Source organism: Dendrobates tinctorius, unplaced genomic scaffold (genome assembly GCF_039654945.1).
Source record: "Dendrobates tinctorius isolate UK_male_01 unplaced genomic scaffold, ASM3965494v1 ptg000049l, whole genome shotgun sequence".
Lineage (NCBI taxonomy): Eukaryota > Metazoa > Chordata > Amphibia > Anura > Dendrobatidae > Dendrobates > Dendrobates tinctorius.
In genome coordinates, this window is record NW_027361717.1 from 7,545,357 (window position 1) to 7,566,611 (window position 21,255).

The following is a 21,255-nucleotide window of genomic DNA, read 5'->3' on the forward strand; positions in this document are numbered from 1 at the left end:
TAGTCTTATGCATGGATGACCACACCGTGTGCCTTCTTTCTCAAGTTTCTTTCCCATTCCTCATCATTTCTTTGACTGAAGTGCAAATGACTGGGAAACTACATTTCCCAGTAGCCTTTTGCTTCTCCTCTTTATTCCTGGGTTTTACCCCTCATCTCTTGTAAGCTGCTGATGTTCAACATAGAACAATGGCACAAACTGTATACAAACTGACAAACTTTTGCAGCGCCGCCCCTTCACTCAATCTCCATAGGTTGCGGTCAAGCCTTGTGGTTTGGGATTATTTTTTACCCCAACTCTCTGTAAACCCTCAGAGATCAAATAGAGGAGTTACCAACTATGAAAAACCACTGGTGTAGTTTAGGTGGTAAAACTGTATTTATTGCATTCATTCTGGCATGTTAATAATTTTTGCAATATTGAAAAATTAGGCTTAGTTCAGATTGTGGAAAAATTCCTTAACTGGTTACCACTAATTTAAAAAAGTTGCACTTTTCAGTCTGCGGTGCCAGATTTGAGGTCTCTGTGTCCAGGGTGCTGCTGCCTTCACTAGCGCTCATGCATTGGCACAGCTTCAGTTCAGTGCTGATTCCCAGTTCTACAGTTCTTGCTGGGATATCGTTTTCCTTACTGTCTACAGCCTGAATGCAATGCCTTCCCTAATAACTTCAAAGGCGTAAAGCGTAAAAAATACAAGCGCCCTGTGTATAGACTGTAAGTTAATAAGGACACATTAAAGAGGCGATATTGAGTATTGACATAAAATAGAGACAGTCCTCACCTGTTACTTAGGTACAGTACAGAATCTAGGGTGACATACCCCGCCATTGTGAAATGCTCTATATACTGAGTCATCTTGATAGCCTCTAGCCATTCTTCTACGCTAGTCACTGTAAAGGCTTCTGGCATATTTGGATCCTGCCTGGAGAAGAAATCAGCAGAAATTCAATTTAGTGTGTAAATTTTCAGTAAGCAAGTAAAGGTGAAGGATATAAAACTTTGTGATCCACTTGTACTTGCAGCAGCAGGAACATGTGAACCCAGCCTTATTGATATATTTGGCCCTCTTAGATCTATGCTGTAGGACGATACAGTAAAAAAATGAAGTGAGGAGGTATTTGGAAATATTGCTCTCTCTAAGTTTCTCTATGATTTTTTTTTCTGCCATGCAGCTGGAAATCTGCATGGTCACTTGTCGTTATGTGTGAACAGGGTTCCGGATCCTTTATGTGGAATCCAGTATGAAATTTGCGTGGAATCCGACAAGTATGAATGAGGTCTACAGAGTTAACAGGAAGTGCCATGAAATAACTATTCCAGTTTCAATAAAAACATTTAATGATTGCATAGTGAAAATGTACTTTTTTTTTCTAATGTACTTAATATATTCATTTCTCATTGTTTTTAAGAATCTCGACTTGCTGTTATTGAATGCTATTCTTCACTGTTTAATACCATATTTGAAAACCTGCCCTGGCCATATGAAGAACACCGTTCTGGCGACTAATCTGTAATGTGCTCACCTTTACCTCTCAGAAGACTGAAATTCTAATCACAACCATTGTCTGAACACATATGACAAAAATAACTCCCAACAGGGTGAAGATTTACTTAAATCTGACATTACATTTAGCGATGCACCAGCGATCCCGACAACGATACGACCCGGTCAGGATCGCTGGTGCCTCACTAAATGGTCGCTAGTGAGCTGCCAAACAGGCAGATCTCACTAGCGATGCCGCAGTGGTCGGTGGTCGTACTCACCTGTCAGACGTGGCGAGGGTGACTGTCTTCCGCCCGCATCCATGGCTCGCTCATCGGCGACAGCAGGAAGCCTATAGCGAGAAATGGACCAGGCCGATCTCGCGCGATCAGCGATAACCAGCGGGAGAGCCGGTCAGAGGTGAGTATCACATGTAGCGATATCGCTACCGATATCACTGCTGCGTCACAAAATCAGTGACGCTTTAGCGATATTGCTAGTGATATCGCTATGTGTAACAGGCCCTTTAACGAATCCTGCAGCAATCAGTTTCAGAGAAGGACAAGAGCGCTATGTACACATAACTTTTTTGTGCAGTTAAACAAATTGATTACAGCTTGATCCATTTGTTAAAGCACCATCTCCAGCGGTTTTTTTTTATTGCGCTGCTGGAGTGGTGCTTTCAATGTAATTCCCCTGTCCCCTGTCTGATACTCACCTGCTGCAGCCTTCATTGTTTTCCAGCATTGATCCCATTGGTCTCCTGCAAAAAGTGACCTGCCAGCACGCTCCAGTGTTTCATGGAGTGGCGCAGAGGTCACTTTTCAATATAAGTCTATGAGAGCCTTTCATAGACTTGTTTTGAGAGCTTATGACAATATTTCTTAACTTCCAGACAGTCAGAAGCTACTGTCACAAGTTGGCACCGCAGATCCAAAGATCCATAAATACGCCGGAGGGAGTGTATATACCCGCGGGCAGGGGATTTATGTTTAAAGTGCCATGCCGGGGCTGAAAAAAAAACGATGGAGTGGTGCTTTAAATCATTGAAGTCAAAAAGTTGTGCAGAATATGTCTTTTTAAATCCAGCTAAAAATGGATTGCAGTCATCAAACAAAAGACATTTTAAGACATTTGCATCACCATTGAAAAAAATGGATCATGTACTGGATTATTTTATTTCTGTCTTGGTCATCCCAAAACTGATCCAAAAATGAAACACCTATTGGACATGTGAACACAGTCTTAAAATAGACAATCTGAAAATGTCTCAGAGTTACCATAGTAGTTCATGCTCTTTGGTAAATCTGTCTAATCTTAAGATTTACTGGTGAAAAGCCTCGATTCGTCAAGACTTGCGGTATTCATGTCAATCTTGGTGAGAGAGCATGCTGGAATCAGAAGTTCCTGATTCATTTAGAGATGCATGCCTCTTATTGAATCAGGAGCATCTGAAAGGTGGCATGTGCACCTCTCCATAAATCATACTTCAGCCGGAGTAAGATTTGTAGCTTAGCGAACACTGTTGCTCATCATGAATTTGACGAGTAGCGTTTGCCACACTTCTGTCTCACCCCAGTTCCTCCCACTTTGTTGGAGCTGAGCAAAAATGGTGTGAGAACGTCAAAAGTTGGAAAATTTGAGCACAACCTCACGTTGAGCCAAAACTTTGTGACTTTACAAAGCTTTTTATACCAGAATTCTGGGGTAAAAGCGTCGATGAATCGGGCCCTATGTTTACACCACCTATTAGTTGGCTTACTCTGTGCCAGAAATGTGGGCCGCAATTTTGTCTCACTTTTAGCACATACTGTCGCACTTTAGGCAAGTTCCCTTTTCCAATAAGTCACACCCTTTTCAATAAAACCATGCCCCAACATCATTCAAGTCATAATAAATGTCTAAAACACATCCTAAATTTGATGCAGGTCATGAAATATAGTTTTCAGTGCAAATGACACCAGAATTATGATACATTTATCTTGATAAATATTTCTCAATATGTTTTTTTCCAACCTTAGTCATCACATGCCACTCATCTTGGCACTTGTGCAGCCAAGTGAGATAAAGAAGGACACATCTATATCTTCATGGAGTCTGTACATTCTTCCCAAAAGTACACAGATTTGCTGCTCTTAGGCTATGTACACAAAGCATTTTGAGGAGGTTTTGGAACAGAAACAGAGCAAACACTCCTCCTCAAAAACTTGTAGGTTCTGCTCTGAAAATCCTGTGAAAATACAGTGGGCACATACTTTCATGACTCTGTTGGCGGCTCCTTCCCTGTCCCTAAGGCTAGGGGCGCCCTAGTTTTCTTTGTTTCCTGCATTAGGTCTGATGGTGAAGATTCTAGGGCCAAATACCTTGTCTTAGCTACTGAATCTGCTTTCAGTCTGTACCCTTCCCTCACCCAGGGAAGAGGGGAGTTGTGGTGTACCATAATACACCAACCTGACGAACAAGGTAATGCAAACAGGGATAAAGTAAAATACCAATCATACAATTATACCCACACAAACAGCAGAGGTAAATACTGGGGAGTGGAGGATGAAGAAAAACCAAAGTTGCAGAAGAAGGGGATTAGCACACAACCAAACCTGGCAACAGTCTTAGATAAATCCACCAAACACCTTCTCAAACAACAAAAACAAATTGCCATCTCCAAAACAACGCAGTCCCTGGCAATGGGTGCTTGCCAGCGCCCAGAATATATAGAAGAGGGGAGTGGCTAATAATAATAATAATAATAATCTTTATTTTTATATAGCGCTAACATATTCCGCAGCGCTTTACAGTTTGCACACATTATCACTGTCCCCGATGGGGCTCACAATCTAAATTCTCTAACAGTATGTCTTTGGCTAACAGTGAACAGCTGAGAGTCTTAATGCAGGAAAGCTTCCAAGATCTCTCAACTGAGCAGGTAAACCCCTGCACTGCTAAAAGAAACCTGCACCGTTTAATATGAAGGTGCAGTGCTTCTAACCAGTGCAGTAATAGGAGAAACTAGACTCTGCAATCTTCTGGCTGGCTTCTCTCTCTGTCACGGTAAACCCATGACACATACCTTTACTCTGGTTTCCTTTAAGGGTATGTGCACACAGAGATTTTTTTGAGGTAGCTAAAAATGATGAGTTTGCTAGTGGAAACTGCTGGCGTTGCAACTTTTTGGGGAGTTTTTGGAGGAGTTTCTAATTTCCTGAAGCTGTTTTAATGAGTTTTTTTTTGAGTCTTATTGAAAGATTTATCTTTCCTAATCTGCAGTCTTCTGATTTGGACAGTACCTAGAGTGATGCAAATTCCAACATGAGCCACTTCACCAAAATGACATACATTTTCTTTTTTCTCACCAGGCAGTATTTTAAAACGCAAAGAGTGAAAAAAAACTAAAAACACTGAACTTGAAGCACCCCTCTGCTGGAGTGTGGCTTCAAATTGAATGTCCCTGCTCCCATGTCATATACTCACCTATCAGCGTCTTCCCCTTCTATTACTGCTGCTCCAGTCGGTCTCCTGAGGCTTTTGACCTTCCGGCTGCTCCAGTGTTTGTTGGAGTGCACCAGAAGTCATTAATCAATGCAAGTCTATGAGAGCCTCATTCTGTCATCGTTCTGGCTCTCATAGACTTACACTGAGAGCTTGTGACGTAACTTCTGACTTCCGTCCAGTCAGCAGCTGCTGTCACAAAGTGGCACCGCGGGACAAGAGCATCTCCTAAAAACAGTAAAGACCCCAGAGGGTGAATATATGACTGGGGACAGGGATCTTACGTTTAAAGCACCACTCCAGCTGTGAAAAGACCAAAACCCTGGAGTGGTGCTTTAAGCACAGCATAGATATTTTATACTACAGTATAAATTAATATAACAGGAATTTCAAGTGTTTATTAAATCATTTTTCAGGTTTTTTTTTAAAGCATACTCACTAATGAAAACTGCTCAAAAAATTCTGTATGAACATACTCTAAAATTTCAAGAATATAATGGTTTACTGGTTTCCCATTATTTGGTTCTAATATGACTGAGAATAAAATAACGTTAGTACAATAATTAATGAAATGCAATAATAATACAAAATAATTTCTTACCATGCAGAACTATTGGCGAGTTCATTTAGGGTGCTCGGCGTACGTATCAATTTATCGAGGATGTTAACAATTTGCCCAAACTTGGGTCGGTCACTCCTACATTTCTGCCAGCAATCCAACATGAGCTGATGTAAAACCACAGGGCAGTCCATGGGGGGCGGCAGGCGGTACCCCTCATCTATCGCTTTAATTACCTAACAGGAAAGATTAAAATTCATTACCATCATGACAGGCCCATTCATTTCTCTGGTGAGGACTATTTCAATTGACGTGATTACTCTCCTTTATGTTCATTTTCCTGAAAAGATGTAAGCCTTTGAAGTGGACAAATAATAGACTTAAAAGCCTTAATATGTATAGTAATTGAGAGAATTAAGCACACCTTTCCTTTAGACACCTATAAAGGAGGAGCGTCCTTTTCTTTGCATTGTTTAGTTTAATGGGTATAATAATAACAATGATTTTGCCATGTTTTTGAGGCGCAGTAAAATGGCCCACCAACCTGATCCTTCAGGTCCATATCATTATGGTAATGCCAATCTTGTCTATTTTTTTATGTGTTAAAAAAAATTCAGAAATCGTAATTAATAAAATTTCATTTGGATCGTCATGGTGTGAGATTGGTATGGCTTTAGTTTCCTTGGAACACTTTTGGACTACATGAGAAGTTAGTTTGCTTTTTATTGTATTCTGTCAGGAAGGAGCGGGGACTGAATGAAAAAAGACAATTCTCTCATTTCATTTTTTTGTTTCGTTTTATGGAGTTTGCCATATGGCTTATATGATTTTATATATTGCCATATTAGACTTTTTGCAAATTTTTTTTGTTTGTTTCTTTGTGGCTAAGGAAAAGGTAGGTGAGCTTTCATGTTTTTCCCTTTTTTAAAAAAAAAATATTTTTTAGATTTACATTTTTCTTTTACTATTTCCTATTTATTAGTTCCGTCAAAGTACTTGAGATTTTCGGCAATTGATCCTTTGCACTGTATCCTTACATTGCGTAGTGTGCTTAGGGGGAACTGGAATCAGTGTTCTAAGGAGATCACAATGCATAAATATTGCAGTCAGTGATGGATAGCAATATTTTGGCGCTAAATAGCTCTAGTTCTTGTTTTAGCAGAGGCTGATGGCTATGTAACACAGCAGGCACCTATCATGTGTATAGTGGACTCAGCTCTTATATACGCTCCAAACACTGATACAAATCATGCACCTTACATCTATGGCAAATGGTGGGAAGGGGTGCATAGTGGGTGGTACTTTATCTTAATTTACAGAGCTCCACCTAGTTGCATGAAGTTAAAAACTAAAATGCCATCCTCCAGAGGCCACCACTAGGGGGCGCTTAGGAGCTCACTGCATAATCTGCTATTATTGAATTTATAAAATAAGTATGCAGTAAGTTCCTAGTCTCCCCCTAGTGGTGGCTTCTTGAGGACAGAATTTTGTCTTTTAATTATAGATATATAAGGTAACTTGAAGCTTATTTTTAATTTAAAAAAACAATAACTTATACAAATACTTTTTTTCCACCATAATTTCCAAAATAAATCTTGCCAAATCAGACAAGGTAATTTTCTGGATTTGTTTTCTCATTTTGACTCTCATAGTTGTGGTCTACCTATGATGTCAACTACAGGCCTCTCTTATTTTTTTTAAGTGGGAGAACTTGCACAATTGGTGGCTGACTAAATTCTTTTCCCCACTGTATATAATTTATCTACAGTATAGAGTTTATTGGTGGCCAGTTGAGATCAAACATTTTTATTTTCTATCTTGCCCTGAACCAGTGTCCTCTATCATGTAGACTAAGAATCAATGAATTAGTGACTTTTAAAGGCAATCAATAAACATAATGGTTGAATTTAATTGACCATCATCATTCTGTAGTATGTATTTACATGGAAAATTACAAGGACATAATCTGTAAACCGGGGCACATATCCATATTGGAAGTAGAATTTCTCGAGTTGCTCCAGAACTTTACTGATCCAAAAATTGTCTGGTCATGACTGATACACTTTTAAGGATAAAGAAAATAGTTTAAACTCCACAAATACTGAGTTTTCACCATTCATCTGCAATGTTTCCCTTTCGGACAACCTTATTATGGCTGTAAGATAAAAGTGTGATGAGATTACCGCTAAGCCTCCGTGGCCCTTCTATTTTCGCAGATAAAGTCCAATTTGGCCTTGAGCTGAAGGTTTTATCTAATTTGAGGCAGCCTGATTGCTAGGGATGCGTCTCTTGTCAACCCCATTAAAAAACTATAAATATACAAGGAGTTGTCTTTCCAATTGCCCTGTTATAGAATACGGATTTGATAGAGCGAATCTCAACCCTAAATAGGAGCAAGGGCACACAGATGATAAAGAGCAGCTCTCATGATGGCGTTGCCAGCTCACTCATGTATTACATGGTTGTCTGCTCATCTCATGTATGTCTCGTTTCAACTGACCCCATCTATGACAACTGACTTCAGGGGTCTTTATTTAAACTGTGCATCCATAGGATCACATTATTATTCAGTTAGGAACTAAAAAGGGGAAAACTACTTGGTCAGGTCAAGCAATTCCTTTTGGCAGAATTACATTCTATTAAAAATAAATAATTGAAGGTGAAGAACCAGAAATTGAACTAATACATTTGGCACTTTCTTGACTTATAATGTAGAATCATGAAGTATTCAAAGAATATCTCGAGCTTGGAATTTTTTTTGACATTCAACATAATGTTACCCTTTATTCAGATTTTAGTAGTGTTCTTTTAAATGTCTCACACTTCATGTTAGAGGTATGGCCCAAATGTTGGGACACGGAATGTCATAAAATAAAGAAATGAGAATTATCTACATCTTAAATTTCCCACCACTCTGGCATTCCTTGCCCGTTCAACAATAATGATGATCCAAGAATCATTCACTTAAGGCCCTTTTACATTTAGCGATGCACCAGCGATCCGACCAGCGATCCCACCCGGTCAGGATCGCTGGTGCATCGCTAAATGATCGCTAGTGAGCTTTCATACAGAAAGACCTCACAGCGATTCAGCAGCGACGCAGCGCACGATACTCACCATTCACACACAGCGATCCTGCGTCCTCCCGCCCGCCTCCACGCGTCGCTGGACGTCACAGCAGGAAGTCTCAGCAGGAAGCGCCCGACGAGAAATGGAGCCGGACATTCTCGCGCGATCAGCGATGGACAGCGGGGGAGCCGGTCGCTGGTAAGTATCACACATAGCGATATCGCTAGCAATATCACTATAACGTCACAAAACCAGTGACGTTTTAGCGATATTGCTAGCGATATCGCTTAGTGTAAAACCCCCTTAAATCACTAGAGGCAATCACTGGCCTCAATGGTCCCATGATTGAAGGACAGGACATAACCAATGCAGGCCTGGGGTGACCACCAGGGTGCAGTAATTGTACAACAAGGGATACAAAGGGTAAGTAATGGTTCTTTCTTTTTAATCATTCCCAACTCTATTGCAACTTTTGAAAAGTCAGAGAAACACGTTTAGGCTATGATCACATTAAGCTTTTTTATGTGTTTTTTATTTGCAGCCAAAATCTACTCTCTTGGCAGTAAAACCGCCAATTTTGTGGTATTTTTGTGGCTTTTTTTGCAGCATTTTGCTGCATTTTTTGTCTGATTATTTTTTGGGGGTGTGCTTTGTCTGCAATATAGGTTTAATAAACTTTGTTTCAATTAAAAAAAATTCTTCAAAATCACCACAAATATGCCACAAAAACATTGTGTTAGGGTTGGCGGATTGCACTAAAGTAAACAATAAAGTGCAATCACAACCCGGGGTCCACCGTGCAGAGAAATTAACCTGCTGCTAGTGTGAGCAAATGACGGATTAAACACTAGCGAACACACTGAGTTAAAACCACACAGAGCGATTAGGACCACTCAGCTAACCACTGAGAGGCACAGAAAATATAAGTATCAAGCTCAGCTATCCACCGAGCAACGCTGAAAAATGAGAAGCGTGCAATACCCTGTTAAACCCACAGGGAATAAGCACATGGGTTGAGCTTGCCCCGCAACTGACCCATGCTAATCGCACACGTGGCCCAGACAGGTGCTAAGTCAAGCGGAAAGGCAAAATCTACACTATCTATCTGAAGCTGACCATTGCTAGCCACACAAAAGCATACAGACAGAGCGGTAGCGAATCCACCCACACACACCAAAACACAAATGACGCAAGCACGCCCGCGTGCGCCGCTGGAAGCCTTTCAAGCGCTAGGCTCCTCCCCAAACACTCACACCCAGTTGGACGGAGCTGCAACATCACCAGAGCAGTCAGAGTCCGAGCACCAATGAGAAGGCGCCATATCACAGACATGCTCAGTAAGATGATTTCTGGACTTAGACTCCAGAGGGTAGGGCTGCCTCTGTATACCACTGGTTACCATAGACTTTGCTGGAGAGCCAGCAGTAGCCACATGGACACTACGAAGCAGTGCAAAATGCTGGGACTGATGTATGTGCTGAGCAACAATCTCAGCAGCTGGGCTTGAATGGGAGACCACAGCACCTGGGATCTATCCCGCGCAGTGGAAGAATCCTGGCGCCTAACACATTGTTGTACTTTTTTGCAGGATTTTTTTCACTTTCATATTGCTTTTTAAGGGTGAAAAAACTCTTAAAAAATGCATTTTTTCCTCCCTGAATTTGAGAACTCCAGTATTTCTTTCAATCTGCAGCATTTCAATTCATTTGTAAATTTTGCAGCGTTTTTTCACCAATACAAAGCAATATAAAAGCCAAAAAAAATGCTGCAAAAATGCCGAAAGAATTGACATGCTGCATATTAAAAGAAATGCTGGAGTTCTTAACTTCAGTGAGGAAAAAAGAAAACAAGCATGTGCATAAGATTTGTGAAATTTCATAGCTTTTGCTTGAACTGTAAAAAGAAGCTTTTAATTTACACAACAAAACGCAGTAAAAACATTGTAAAAATGCGGCATGTGAACATACTGTAGCCTAACATTGTTTTCAAGTCCAAACATGATGGTTTGGTTGTAACATAAGGGATCCTAAGTAACTCACATCCTGGTTGGACATTTCCCAGTATGGCCTCTCTCCATATGAGATGACTTCCCACATGACGATGCCGTAACTCCACACGTCACTTGCTGAGGTGAACTTTCGATAAGCAATGGCTTCTGGCGCTGTCCACCGGATCGGAATTTTACCTCCCTTTTAAGATAAGTGAAACAACTTGTTACATTGAATAGAAAAAAAGAGAATATAAAAAGGAATATAAAATGTAAATGTACATAAATTAGTTCAGTGACTGATCTTTAGTAATAAAATGTGAACAGAACAATAAAATATATAATTGATGAAGTAAAGAATGCGCACAGAAAGGATTAAAGGGGATATGTCAGTAGGCTTTTGCTTTGTAATCTGAGAGCAGCATGATATAGATGTTGGGACCCTGATTCCAACGATGAGTCACTTATTAGGCTTTCTTTTTTGTGTCAATAAAATCAGTTTTTTTATCAGCAGGAGATTATCACTATAGGACTAGATGTCTCATGCCTCCTAGTCAACTGCTCTGTGTAACTCTTTCCCCAACCACTAATTAGCAGCATTCAATCACTATATAGTGTATACAGAAATATGCCAATTAGTTTTGTGGGCGGGGTTATACACAGCTACCAATCACTGCTGTGGGTGGGGTTATACACAGCTGCCAATCACTGGTGTGAGTGGGGTTATACAGGGCTCAGTATTTCTAGCTCTAAGATCTGCAGCAGAGAAAACTGTGATGGTGTCAAAATGACGGCCTGCAGACCAGTAAGTGACACATCGCTGGAATCAGGATTTCAGCCCCTATATTATGGTGCATTCAGATTATGTAGCAATAACCAGGTGACACATTCTCTTTAAGTCAGGTCTATACTTTTGTACATATGAGGAGCTGTAACATGACCGTATAATTTCCTCCTTAACAGGTTGTAGTTGACAACTATGTTGAAATATAAGGGTTTAACGTCTGGTGAAACCGGTCAAGATGCTAAAGAAGGAGAAAACCAACGGCTAAAGCAGTTCTAAGTAGTAAGGTTCAGTAGTAAAGTCAGTAAAGTAATGCAGATCACTGGAAAACCCAAGGAAGGAGAAGAAACGTAGTTGTTATAAGAACTATTTACCCAACATACCCTTGTAGTATAAGCGGCTTCGGGGTCATCCTCAAGGACTCGAGAGAGGCCAAAATCTGACACTTTGCAAACCAAATTGATGTTGACCAAGATATTTCTGGCAGCCAGATCTCTGTGGACATAATTCATGTCCGATAAGTATTTCATCCCAGATGCAATACCTCGTAGCATCCCCACCAGCTGTATGACAGTGAACTGGCCATCATGCTTCTACAAGAAAGACAGAACATTCTCATCAATACTCATGCTAAGACGTCCAAAAACAAATTACCAACATACAGTATGCATTACAAAAGTGATCCCTGTCTCATTACACTAGAGACGATCCACGGACAGAGACTTTATTCTGCTCAGGTTCTCCTATTTGCTGTCTTTTGTACAGTGTGCATCCATGGCTTCATAAAACACAAAGAACAACCACTGCTGAGCCCGAGAGGTACTTCAGAGAAATGGGCCTATGCATTGAGAGTTTCGTCTTTGATCCAAAAAGCATGGTATGAAGCGGCACGTCCAACTGTGTATTGAGACATATTGATTATAAGACAAAGTGCAAGGAAGGAGGAGATGGATGTGGTGATTTAATAACGAAAAGTCAATAAGGAAAAATACAGGATGTACATGGAAGGTGAGGAGATGAGGTAAAGCTTCTTATAAATTAACGTGGTCCTGTCTGTGGGCACTAGATTATAGATATGAAGAAATAAAGTCCACCACACCAGTAATGCCTGAATCCAGTCCTGTCCACACCATGGATAGTGTTACTGCCAAAACACCCGAAACTGAGGGGAGATCCAGCTCCACGGACATAAAAACAGTTTTTATTGGTATGTGTTAAAATTGCAAATAACATCTATATCAGCTTAGAATAATAAAATAACACCAACACGTTTCTGGAGCGTCAAGAACTCATCAGTTGCATGACCTAACTTTGGTTTCGCTCCTACATTGCAGCACAATAAAAGTGTATGGGGTCACATTGCGACCCCAAGTGCATTGCGACTGCGACAAGTAAGTTTCAAAAATCTAATACAGTTGGACTCTTTGCAACTAGCAAATTTGTCGCAGTAGTAGTCTATTCACTTGTATGGCTTTGCGATTTAGCAGCAACAGCTAGCCGATATTGGTCTCGGCCAAAGTCGCCATGTAACCCAAGCCTATCCTGTATTTTTTTAAAATGTAACTTCTCTTCATTCTTTGCTTTGGAGTCCGGTGTGCGGTTGTACTCAGTGATTGACAGCTGATTCTATATATACACTTACACACTGTCAATCACGAAGAAGACAGATTTGTTTTATCCCATAAAAATAATATATCAGTTTTTTCACCTTCTCCTGCTCTATAACCTGCAGCCTGTAATTTGGACCACAAGATCAATGTGATTGGTTCCCTATAACTTTAGTTTTTCCAAACTGGAACATGAGTGTAAAGCTTGCTAGAAGTAAGTTAATATATGTATAAAACTATACAAAGTAATAATGGCGTATTAAGCTGTAAATTTCAACCCTCTGAAATGATTGGGCACATCATTTTATATCAAAACAAAGGCATAAAAGGAAAATAAACAAAACTATAAATGAAGGTCCAGGGGTGGTTCTTCCCTCATGTTCAAGGTCTATCAAAGAGCGTCAAGATAATTTCACAGGAATAATCTGACTTCTAGGGCTCCCACTGATCCCAAAAACTGGGCACCAATGCTCTACACGTTGTCTGCAGGACTGGCGGAGACAGGCAGGTGCTTGTAGTGGGTTAATAAAAGAAGTCCCATTGTCACGGGTGAGTCGGATGTGGTAGGCTGTCGCTCTGCATCTGGCTGCAGAAGGTCTCTACGTTTGGCATTACAGATGCCTCTTTAACCCTTCTGACTCTTGGAACCAGCGGCAACCTTCCTCTGACTCTAGCTGACACCCCTGGACATGGGGGTTTTTAAATCCCCAGTCTGCTGCAGAGAGTTGTCGGTGATATTCACATTTTTCCCTTGTGAAGGCTTGGAGATACAGAAGTTGGCTAACTTCCTCTCTGGCGCTGTTTGAGGACGTTTGGTGATACCTCTCTGAGTCTGCTCAAGCTAAGTTCATTCTCCTCATTCTCCTCATCTGTCTACCTTTTTGTCTTTAATTTACAGTGGGGATTGACCAGTGCTCATACCCACCCCCTCCCTATCCAGACTCTAGCTCGAGGGAGATACAGGGCTTAGGTTTCTGCTTGGCGATTGATGAGGAACCAATTTAGGGACGGAAGGGCAGGTAGAGTGTTATCAGATCTGCCTAGGGGTCTCCACTCACCCTTTCCCTAGTGTCTGAGCTTCCTTCCCCTCATCCCTTTGTGCTGCATTTAGTGTTCCCACACTGTGCGTGACACCCATAGACAATGAATGGAACAGTTTTGCTCATACTCAACATAAGCTCCATGATGTTCTTGAGATCATTGGAAGTCTTATTGGTTGGATCTAAAAGTATTCAACAAATTTCACTTATCTCCTTAATAAATGATACCTATAAGACTTAAAGGGGTTGTCCGGCCTTTTCACATAATCTCAGTGCATATCTGGGCTGCAGAATGCTGACAATAAGTAATTTCTCTTCTGTGGCCAGTTTGCAGCATTTGCTAGACATCTTCTCTTGCTTGTAAGAAAAACGTCCAGGGGGGGTGTGTTCTGGAATTGAAATGAGAACTGGTCGTTTCCTCCTACTCTACTAAAAACCTGCTCTCTATAGCAACAACCCCACCCTCCATAGCAACAGGCCCTCCCCGTCCACATGAAGAAGCCTAGCCCTCCTCACACAGTAACAAATCCTCCCTCTCTAGCAGCCTCAGTGCAGAGAGCAGGACCACCCAGCTGCTCCTCCCCCAGACACACGCTGAACAGTGATCTATGGAAAGTGAAGCTATTGAGGAGGAAACGACCAGTTCTCATTTCAGTGCTAGAACACACCCCCCTGGATGTTTTTCTTACAAGCAAGAGATGATATCTAGCAAACCCTGCAAACTGCCACAGAAGGTAAATTACTTATTTTCAGCATTCTGCAGCCCAGATATGCACTGAGATTATGTGAAAAGCCCAGAAATTAAAACTAATAAACTTTATTTTAATTTGATTAAAAAGGACTTAGTCCATTTTAAAAAATGCACATGTACAAAAACACAAACACAAACAAAAGAACCGCTAAATGCGGTAAGACCAAACTTCAGAAACTTTCTGAAGTTTGGTCTTACCGCATTTAGCGGTTCTTTTGTTTGTGTTTGTGTTTTTTTACATGTGCATTTTTTAAAATGGACTAAGTCCCTTTTTAATCAAATTAAAATAAAGTTTATTAGTTTTATTTTCTAGTATTTGTCTAGCTTGCTGGTGAAGATATTATTTCTAGCTAGTAGATCATTTGCTGTAAACCGTGAAAAGCCCAGACAACCCCTTTAATACAAACTTTTTAATTAGTAGATAACTAGCCATGTAAGTCCATATATATAATATATATATATATACTGTATATATATGTATATATATATATATATATACAGTATATACATAGACAGTATATATACCGTATGCAGGGGGTACAAAACTATTCACACCCCTTTAAATTTTTCACTCTTTGTTGCATTGCAGTCATTTGGTAAATTCAAAAAAGTTCATTTTTTTTCTCATTAATGTACACTCTGCACCCCATCTTGACTAAAAATAAAACAAATGTAGAAATTTTTGCACATTTATTAAAAAAGAAAAACTGAAATATCACATGGTTATAAAGTATTTAGACCCTTTGCTCAGACACTCATATTTAAGTCACATGCTGTCCATTTCCTTGTGATCCTCCTTGAGATGGTTCTACTCCTTCATTGGTGTCCAGCTGTGCTTAAGTAAACTGATAGGACGTGATTTGTAAAGGCACTCACCTGTCTATATAATACCTCACCGTGCATGTCAGACCAAATGAAAATCATGAAGTCATAGGAACTGGTCAAGGTGCTCAGAGACAGAATTGTGGCAAGGCAAACATCTGGCCAAGGTTACAAAAGAATTTCTGCAGTACTCAAGGTTCCTACGAGCACAGTGGCCTCCATAATCATTAAAAGGAAGAAGTTTGGGACCACCAGATGTCTTCCTAAACCTGGCCGTCCAGCCAAACTGAGCAATCGTGGGAGAAGAGCCTTGGTGAGGGAATAAAGAAGAACCCCAAGATCACTGTGGTTGAGCTCCACAGATGCAGTAGGGATATGGAAGTAAATTCCACAAAGTCAACTATCACTGCAGCCCTCCACAAGTCATGCCTTTATAGCAGAGTAGCCCTACAGAAGCCTCTCCTCAGTGCAAGACATATGAAAGCCCACATAGAGTTTTCTAAAAGACACGTGAAGGACTCCCAGACTATGAGAAATAAGATTCACTGGTCTGATGAGATGAAGATAGAACTTTTTGGTGAGAATTTTAAACGGTATCTGTGGAGAAAACCAGGCACTGCTCATCACCTACCCAATACATTCAATACAGTGAAACATGGTGGTGGCAGCATCATGCTATGGGTGTGTTTTTCAGCTGCAGGGACAGGACGACTGGTTGCCATTGAAGGAAACATGAATGCGGCCAAGTACAGAGATATCCTGGATGAAAACCTCTTCCAGATGGCTCTGGACCTCAGACTTGGCCAAAGGTTCACCTTTCAACAAGACAATGAACATAAGCACACAGTTAACATAACAAAGGAGTGGCTTCAGAACATGACCATTCTTGACTGGCCCAGCCAGAGCCCTGACCTAAACCCAATTCAGCATCTCTGGAGAGACTTGACAATGGCTGTCCACCAACATTCACCATTCAACCTGATGGAGCTGGAGAGGATCTGCAAGGAAGAATGGCAGAGGATCCCCAAATCCAGGTGTGAAAAACTTGTTGCACCATTCCCAAGAAGACTCATGACTGTACTAACTCAAAAGGGTGCTTCTACTCAATACTGAGCAAAGGGTCTGAATACTTTAAAAATTTCTACATTTCTGTTTTTTTTCAGTCAAGATGGGGTGCAGAGTGTACATTAATGAGAAAAAAATGAACTTTTTTGAATATACCAAATGGCTGCAATGAAAGAGTGAAAAACTTAAAGGGGTCTGAATACTTTCCGTACCCACTGTATAACAGATGTGTTCGTGTACGGAGTGTCTATAGGATTCTCAATGCCATTTGCTTGGAAACAAGATAGAACAGAATACATCCTCTTCTGAACAATACAGGGTATATGAAAGTATAATTGCATACTGTTTTCCCACATATCATATGATGGAAAATTCGATTTTACAAATAGAAACCTGAACCTGCCTACCTCTATTCCATTCATTCTCCAATTACTAATGAAAGGTTTTGTCACCTGAAGAAAAGCATTGAATAAACAACTGTTTCCTTTTTTTCTATTGTTGTACCCTATTAATAGAAACCAATAAAACAAGTAAAAAAAAAAAATGACATTGGAGTTTACTTAAAAGCATAGGATAATGCTAAGTGGGACCCTCACAATGACATTACTTATTGGATCGTGAAGGACAAAGATTCAGGGAAAGCTTAAATTATGAGCAAATAATGGAGACATCAAGATAATGTTTCTTTATTAAATAGGTCATAAAAAGGGGGTCAGAATGCATCATACAGTCATGGCCAAAAGTATTGACACCCCTGCAATTCTGTCAGATAATATTCAGTTTCTTCCTGAAAATGATTGCAAACACAAATTCTTTGGTATTATTATCTTCATTTAATTTGTCTTAAATGAAAAAACACAAAAGAGAATGAAGCAAAAAGGAAAACATTGATCATTTCACACAAAACTCCAGAAATGGGCCGGACAAAAGTATTGGCACCCTCAGCTTAATACTTGGTTGCACAACCTTTAGCCAAAATAACTGGGACCAACCGCTTCCGGTAACCATCAATGAGTTTCTTACAATGCTCTGCTGGAATTTTAGACCATTATTCTTTGGCAAACTACTCCAGGTCCCTGATATTTGAAGGGTGCCTTCTCCAAACTGCCATTTTTAGATCTCTCCACAGGTGTTCTATGGGATTCAGGTCTGGACTCATTGCTGGCCACCTTAGAAGTCTCCAGTGCTTTCTCTCAAACCATTTTCTAGTGCTTTTTGAAGTGTGTTTTGGGTTATTGTCCTGCTGGAAGACCCATGACCTCTGAGGTAGACCCAGCTTTCTCACACTGGGCCCTAAATTATGCTGCAAAATTTGTTGGTAGTCTTCTGACTTCATAATGCCATGCACACGGTCAAGCAGTCCAGTGCCAGAGGCAGCAAAGCAACCCCAAAACATCAGGGAACCTCCGCCATGTTTGACTGTAGGGACCGTGTACTTTTCTTTGAATACCTCTTTTTTCTCCTGTAAACTCTATGTTGATGCTTTTGCCCTAAAAGCTCTACTTTTGTCTCATCTGACCAAAGAACATTCTTCCAAAATGTTTTAGGCTTTTTCAGGTAAGTTTTGGCAAACTCCAGCCTGGCTTTTTTATGTCTCGGGGTAAGAAGTGGAGTCTTCCTGGGTCTCCTACCATACAGTCCCTTTTCATTCAGATGCCGACGGATAGTACGGGTTGACACCGTTGTACCCTCGGACTGCAGGGCAGCTTGAACTTGTTTGGATGTTAGTGGAGGTTCTTTATCCAACATCCGCACAATCTTGCGTTGAAATCTCTTGTCAATTTTTCTTTTCCGTCCACATCTAGGGAGGTTAGCCACAGTGCCATGGGCTTTAAACTTCTTGATGACACTGCGCACGGTAGACACAGGAACATTCAGGTCTTTGGAGATGGACTTGTAGCCTTGAGATTGCTCATGCTTCCTCACAATTTGGTTTCTCAAGTCCTCAGACAGTTCTTTGGTCTTCTTTCTTTTCTCCATGCTCAATGTGGTACACACAAGGACACAGGACAGAGGTTGAGTCAACTTTAATCCATGTCAACTGGCTGCAAGTGTGATTTAGTTATTGCCAACACCTGTTAGGTGCCACAGGTAAGTTACAGGTGCTGTTAATTACACAAATTAGAGAAGCATCACATGATTTTTCGCACAGTGCCAATACTTTTGTCCACCCTCTTTTTTATGTTTGGTGTGGAATTATATCCAATTTGGCTTTAGGACAATTCTTTTTGTGTTTTTTCATTTAAGACAAATTAAATGAAGATAATAATACCAAAGAATTTGTGTTTGCAATCATTTTCAGTAAGAAACTGAGTATTATCTGACAGAATTGCAGGGGTGTCAATACTTTTGGCCATGACTGTATGTGTCACCATTTCCAACCCTATTAATGCTATTCATACATTATAGCTTACTTATGTAATTAAGAGAAATGCATCCTACTGTATATGGGGAATGTTTTACCTCTTTTGTTGGGGCGTCTGTGTTGTTTTCAGCCTTTAGCTATAAGTTAAAGTCTAATGATAAACCTTTTACAATGGAATATTCAAGAATATTTTTTCTTATATTAGGGTTCTCAGTGACTTGGGTCTCCATTAGAGATAAAAAAATCTCTTGATGAGGAGATAAAAATATGTCTGTTATACATTTAAATTGAATCTGTCACCAGGTTTTTACTACCTCATCTGAGAGCTGCATAATGTAGAAAAAGAGACCCAGATTCCCACAATGTATTACTTAGCTAACTTGGTGAAGCAGTTGTTATGCAACCAGAAGTTTTAGGTGTAGCATGTAGCAGAGCTAAGAAAGTTAAACCTGCCCACACCTTGTTCTCTGTGTACTTTGTCTATTGACAGTAAGCTGCTTATTAGAGGAGGGAGTGTGATCGGACCAGGGCTCATGTGAGCTGTAGTCCAGAATGTGATAGTTTTTTGGTGATAAAACACTCATTGTATTAAAATAACAGGACACAACCTAATAAGTGACACGTCACTGAAATCTGTGTCTCACCCTCTTTCTCGTTCTATCCTTAAATTACATGGCAAAAGCCTGCAAATACATTCTCTTTAAATATCTGGAAAACTAATCTAAAATTATAGTGTGGACCTTTTAATAAATATCTAATCATGCTTTATATATTTGCTTTAGAATAACCAAATATTTATTTTCAGAGTCTACTATCTCCCTTGCTTGATGAGTAAAAAAAAAATATATGATGACATTAGCTTGGATCCCCTGGTTTAGATTGATGCACAAATGAATGGTCTTCCAGACTACAGTCAAGTACAAGGGTGTATGTGCCATAAGGACAGCCTATACTGCTACGCTGGTAGCCTATGAGTGATGGGGTCTAGCCAAGTTTACTGCGTCTCCTGTTTAATAGGTCAGTAGAATCATTGCCAATCTTTTTGCAGCCCTCGCAAAGAAGCCTTAGGAAAATAACCAATGGTTCATGCAAAGGAGATAGGAAACAAATAAAACCAGGTCATTCTGTTCTAGGCGTGGCAGTGTTAACCAGCACAAGATGGAGGTCCTATTTAGTACTTTGATATAGAATTATAGAATGTTAGAGTTGGAAGGGACCTCAAGGGTCATCATGACCAACCCTCTTCTCAACGCAGGATTCACTAAATCGTCTCATGCAGATGTCTTTCCAGCCTCTGAAAACTTCCACTGAAGGGGAACACCACCTCTCATGGCAGCCTGTTCCACTCATTGATCACCCTTACTGTCGTAAAGCTTTTTCCTCCTATTCTTTATGTCATTTTTGCTGCTGTTGCCCAGATCTTGTATTTCTCCCTGTTAAATACTATTCTGTTAGTCACTGCCCATTGTTCAAGCTTATCTAGATCCTTCTGAATCATTTCTGTCTTCTCTAGTGTTAGATTCTTCTTGAGTAAAAAGCACTTCAAGGCCTCCAGTTAATCTGAAAATACATGCATGAAGACACCCCAAAGTCTTGTAGGACTGTATCAAATACAACTTTTTAAAGCAAAAAAAGCCTTAGTAATGTCCAAGTGACTCCATCATATAAAGGAATGGGTAAACGGATGGTAACTAAAGATGAGCGAACTCGAATTGTAAAGTTCAGAGTTCGTATAGGACACTAGGTGCTGAATTCCAAACACGGACTTCTCCTGGGAGTCCATTTTATGGTTCGAGGAGGAGAGAGATTTGAGGTTCAAGTTCTAGCTTTTGCAATCTTATGTAATGTGTAGTGTTGAGCATTACGATACCGCAAGTATCGGGTATCGGCCGATATTAGCGGTATCGGAATTCCGATACTTAGTTCCGATACTTTTGTCATATCGGATTCCGGAATCGGAATCGGAATTTGATTAAGCCAATGGGAATCCTCCGAAGTGTGGGCACATCCTGTTAGGCATGTAGGCATGTTAACTATTGGCATGGCTGTGATTGGCTGCCGAAATGATGTCATGATGCACTATAAAAGCCACCGCAGCCGCCATTTCTGGTCACTCTGCTGTGAATTCAGTTAGGGACAGGCTGCTGTAGAAGACTGTGAGGGACAGTTAGAAATAGCGATTCCACCAAACATCTAGTGCTTTACCCAGGCTACATAAACCACCACTGTAGCCTTCT

The 21,255-nt window shown here is 40.4% G+C and overlaps 1 protein-coding gene across 5 annotated transcripts in view; it reads right to left on the reverse strand.

The window, feature by feature from the left end:
- Positions 1-21,255, reverse strand: part of LOC141091106 (ephrin type-A receptor 3-like) — a 409,334-nt gene that overhangs the window by 7,530 nt on the left and 380,549 nt on the right. For 3 of the 5 annotated variants that reach the window (XM_073576465.1, XM_073576466.1, XM_073576463.1), the window contains 4 exons: positions 11,743-11,961; positions 10,637-10,786; positions 5,571-5,764; positions 782-922 (listed from right to left, as the gene is read on the reverse strand). In XM_073576465.1, coding sequence (XP_073432566.1) covers positions 782-922; positions 5,571-5,764; positions 10,637-10,786; positions 11,743-11,961 — 704 coding nt within the window. The remainder of the gene's footprint in view (positions 1-781; positions 923-5,570; positions 5,765-10,636; positions 10,787-11,742; positions 11,962-21,255) is intronic. The other 2 variants (XM_073576467.1, XM_073576464.1) reach the window with 1 other exon arrangement.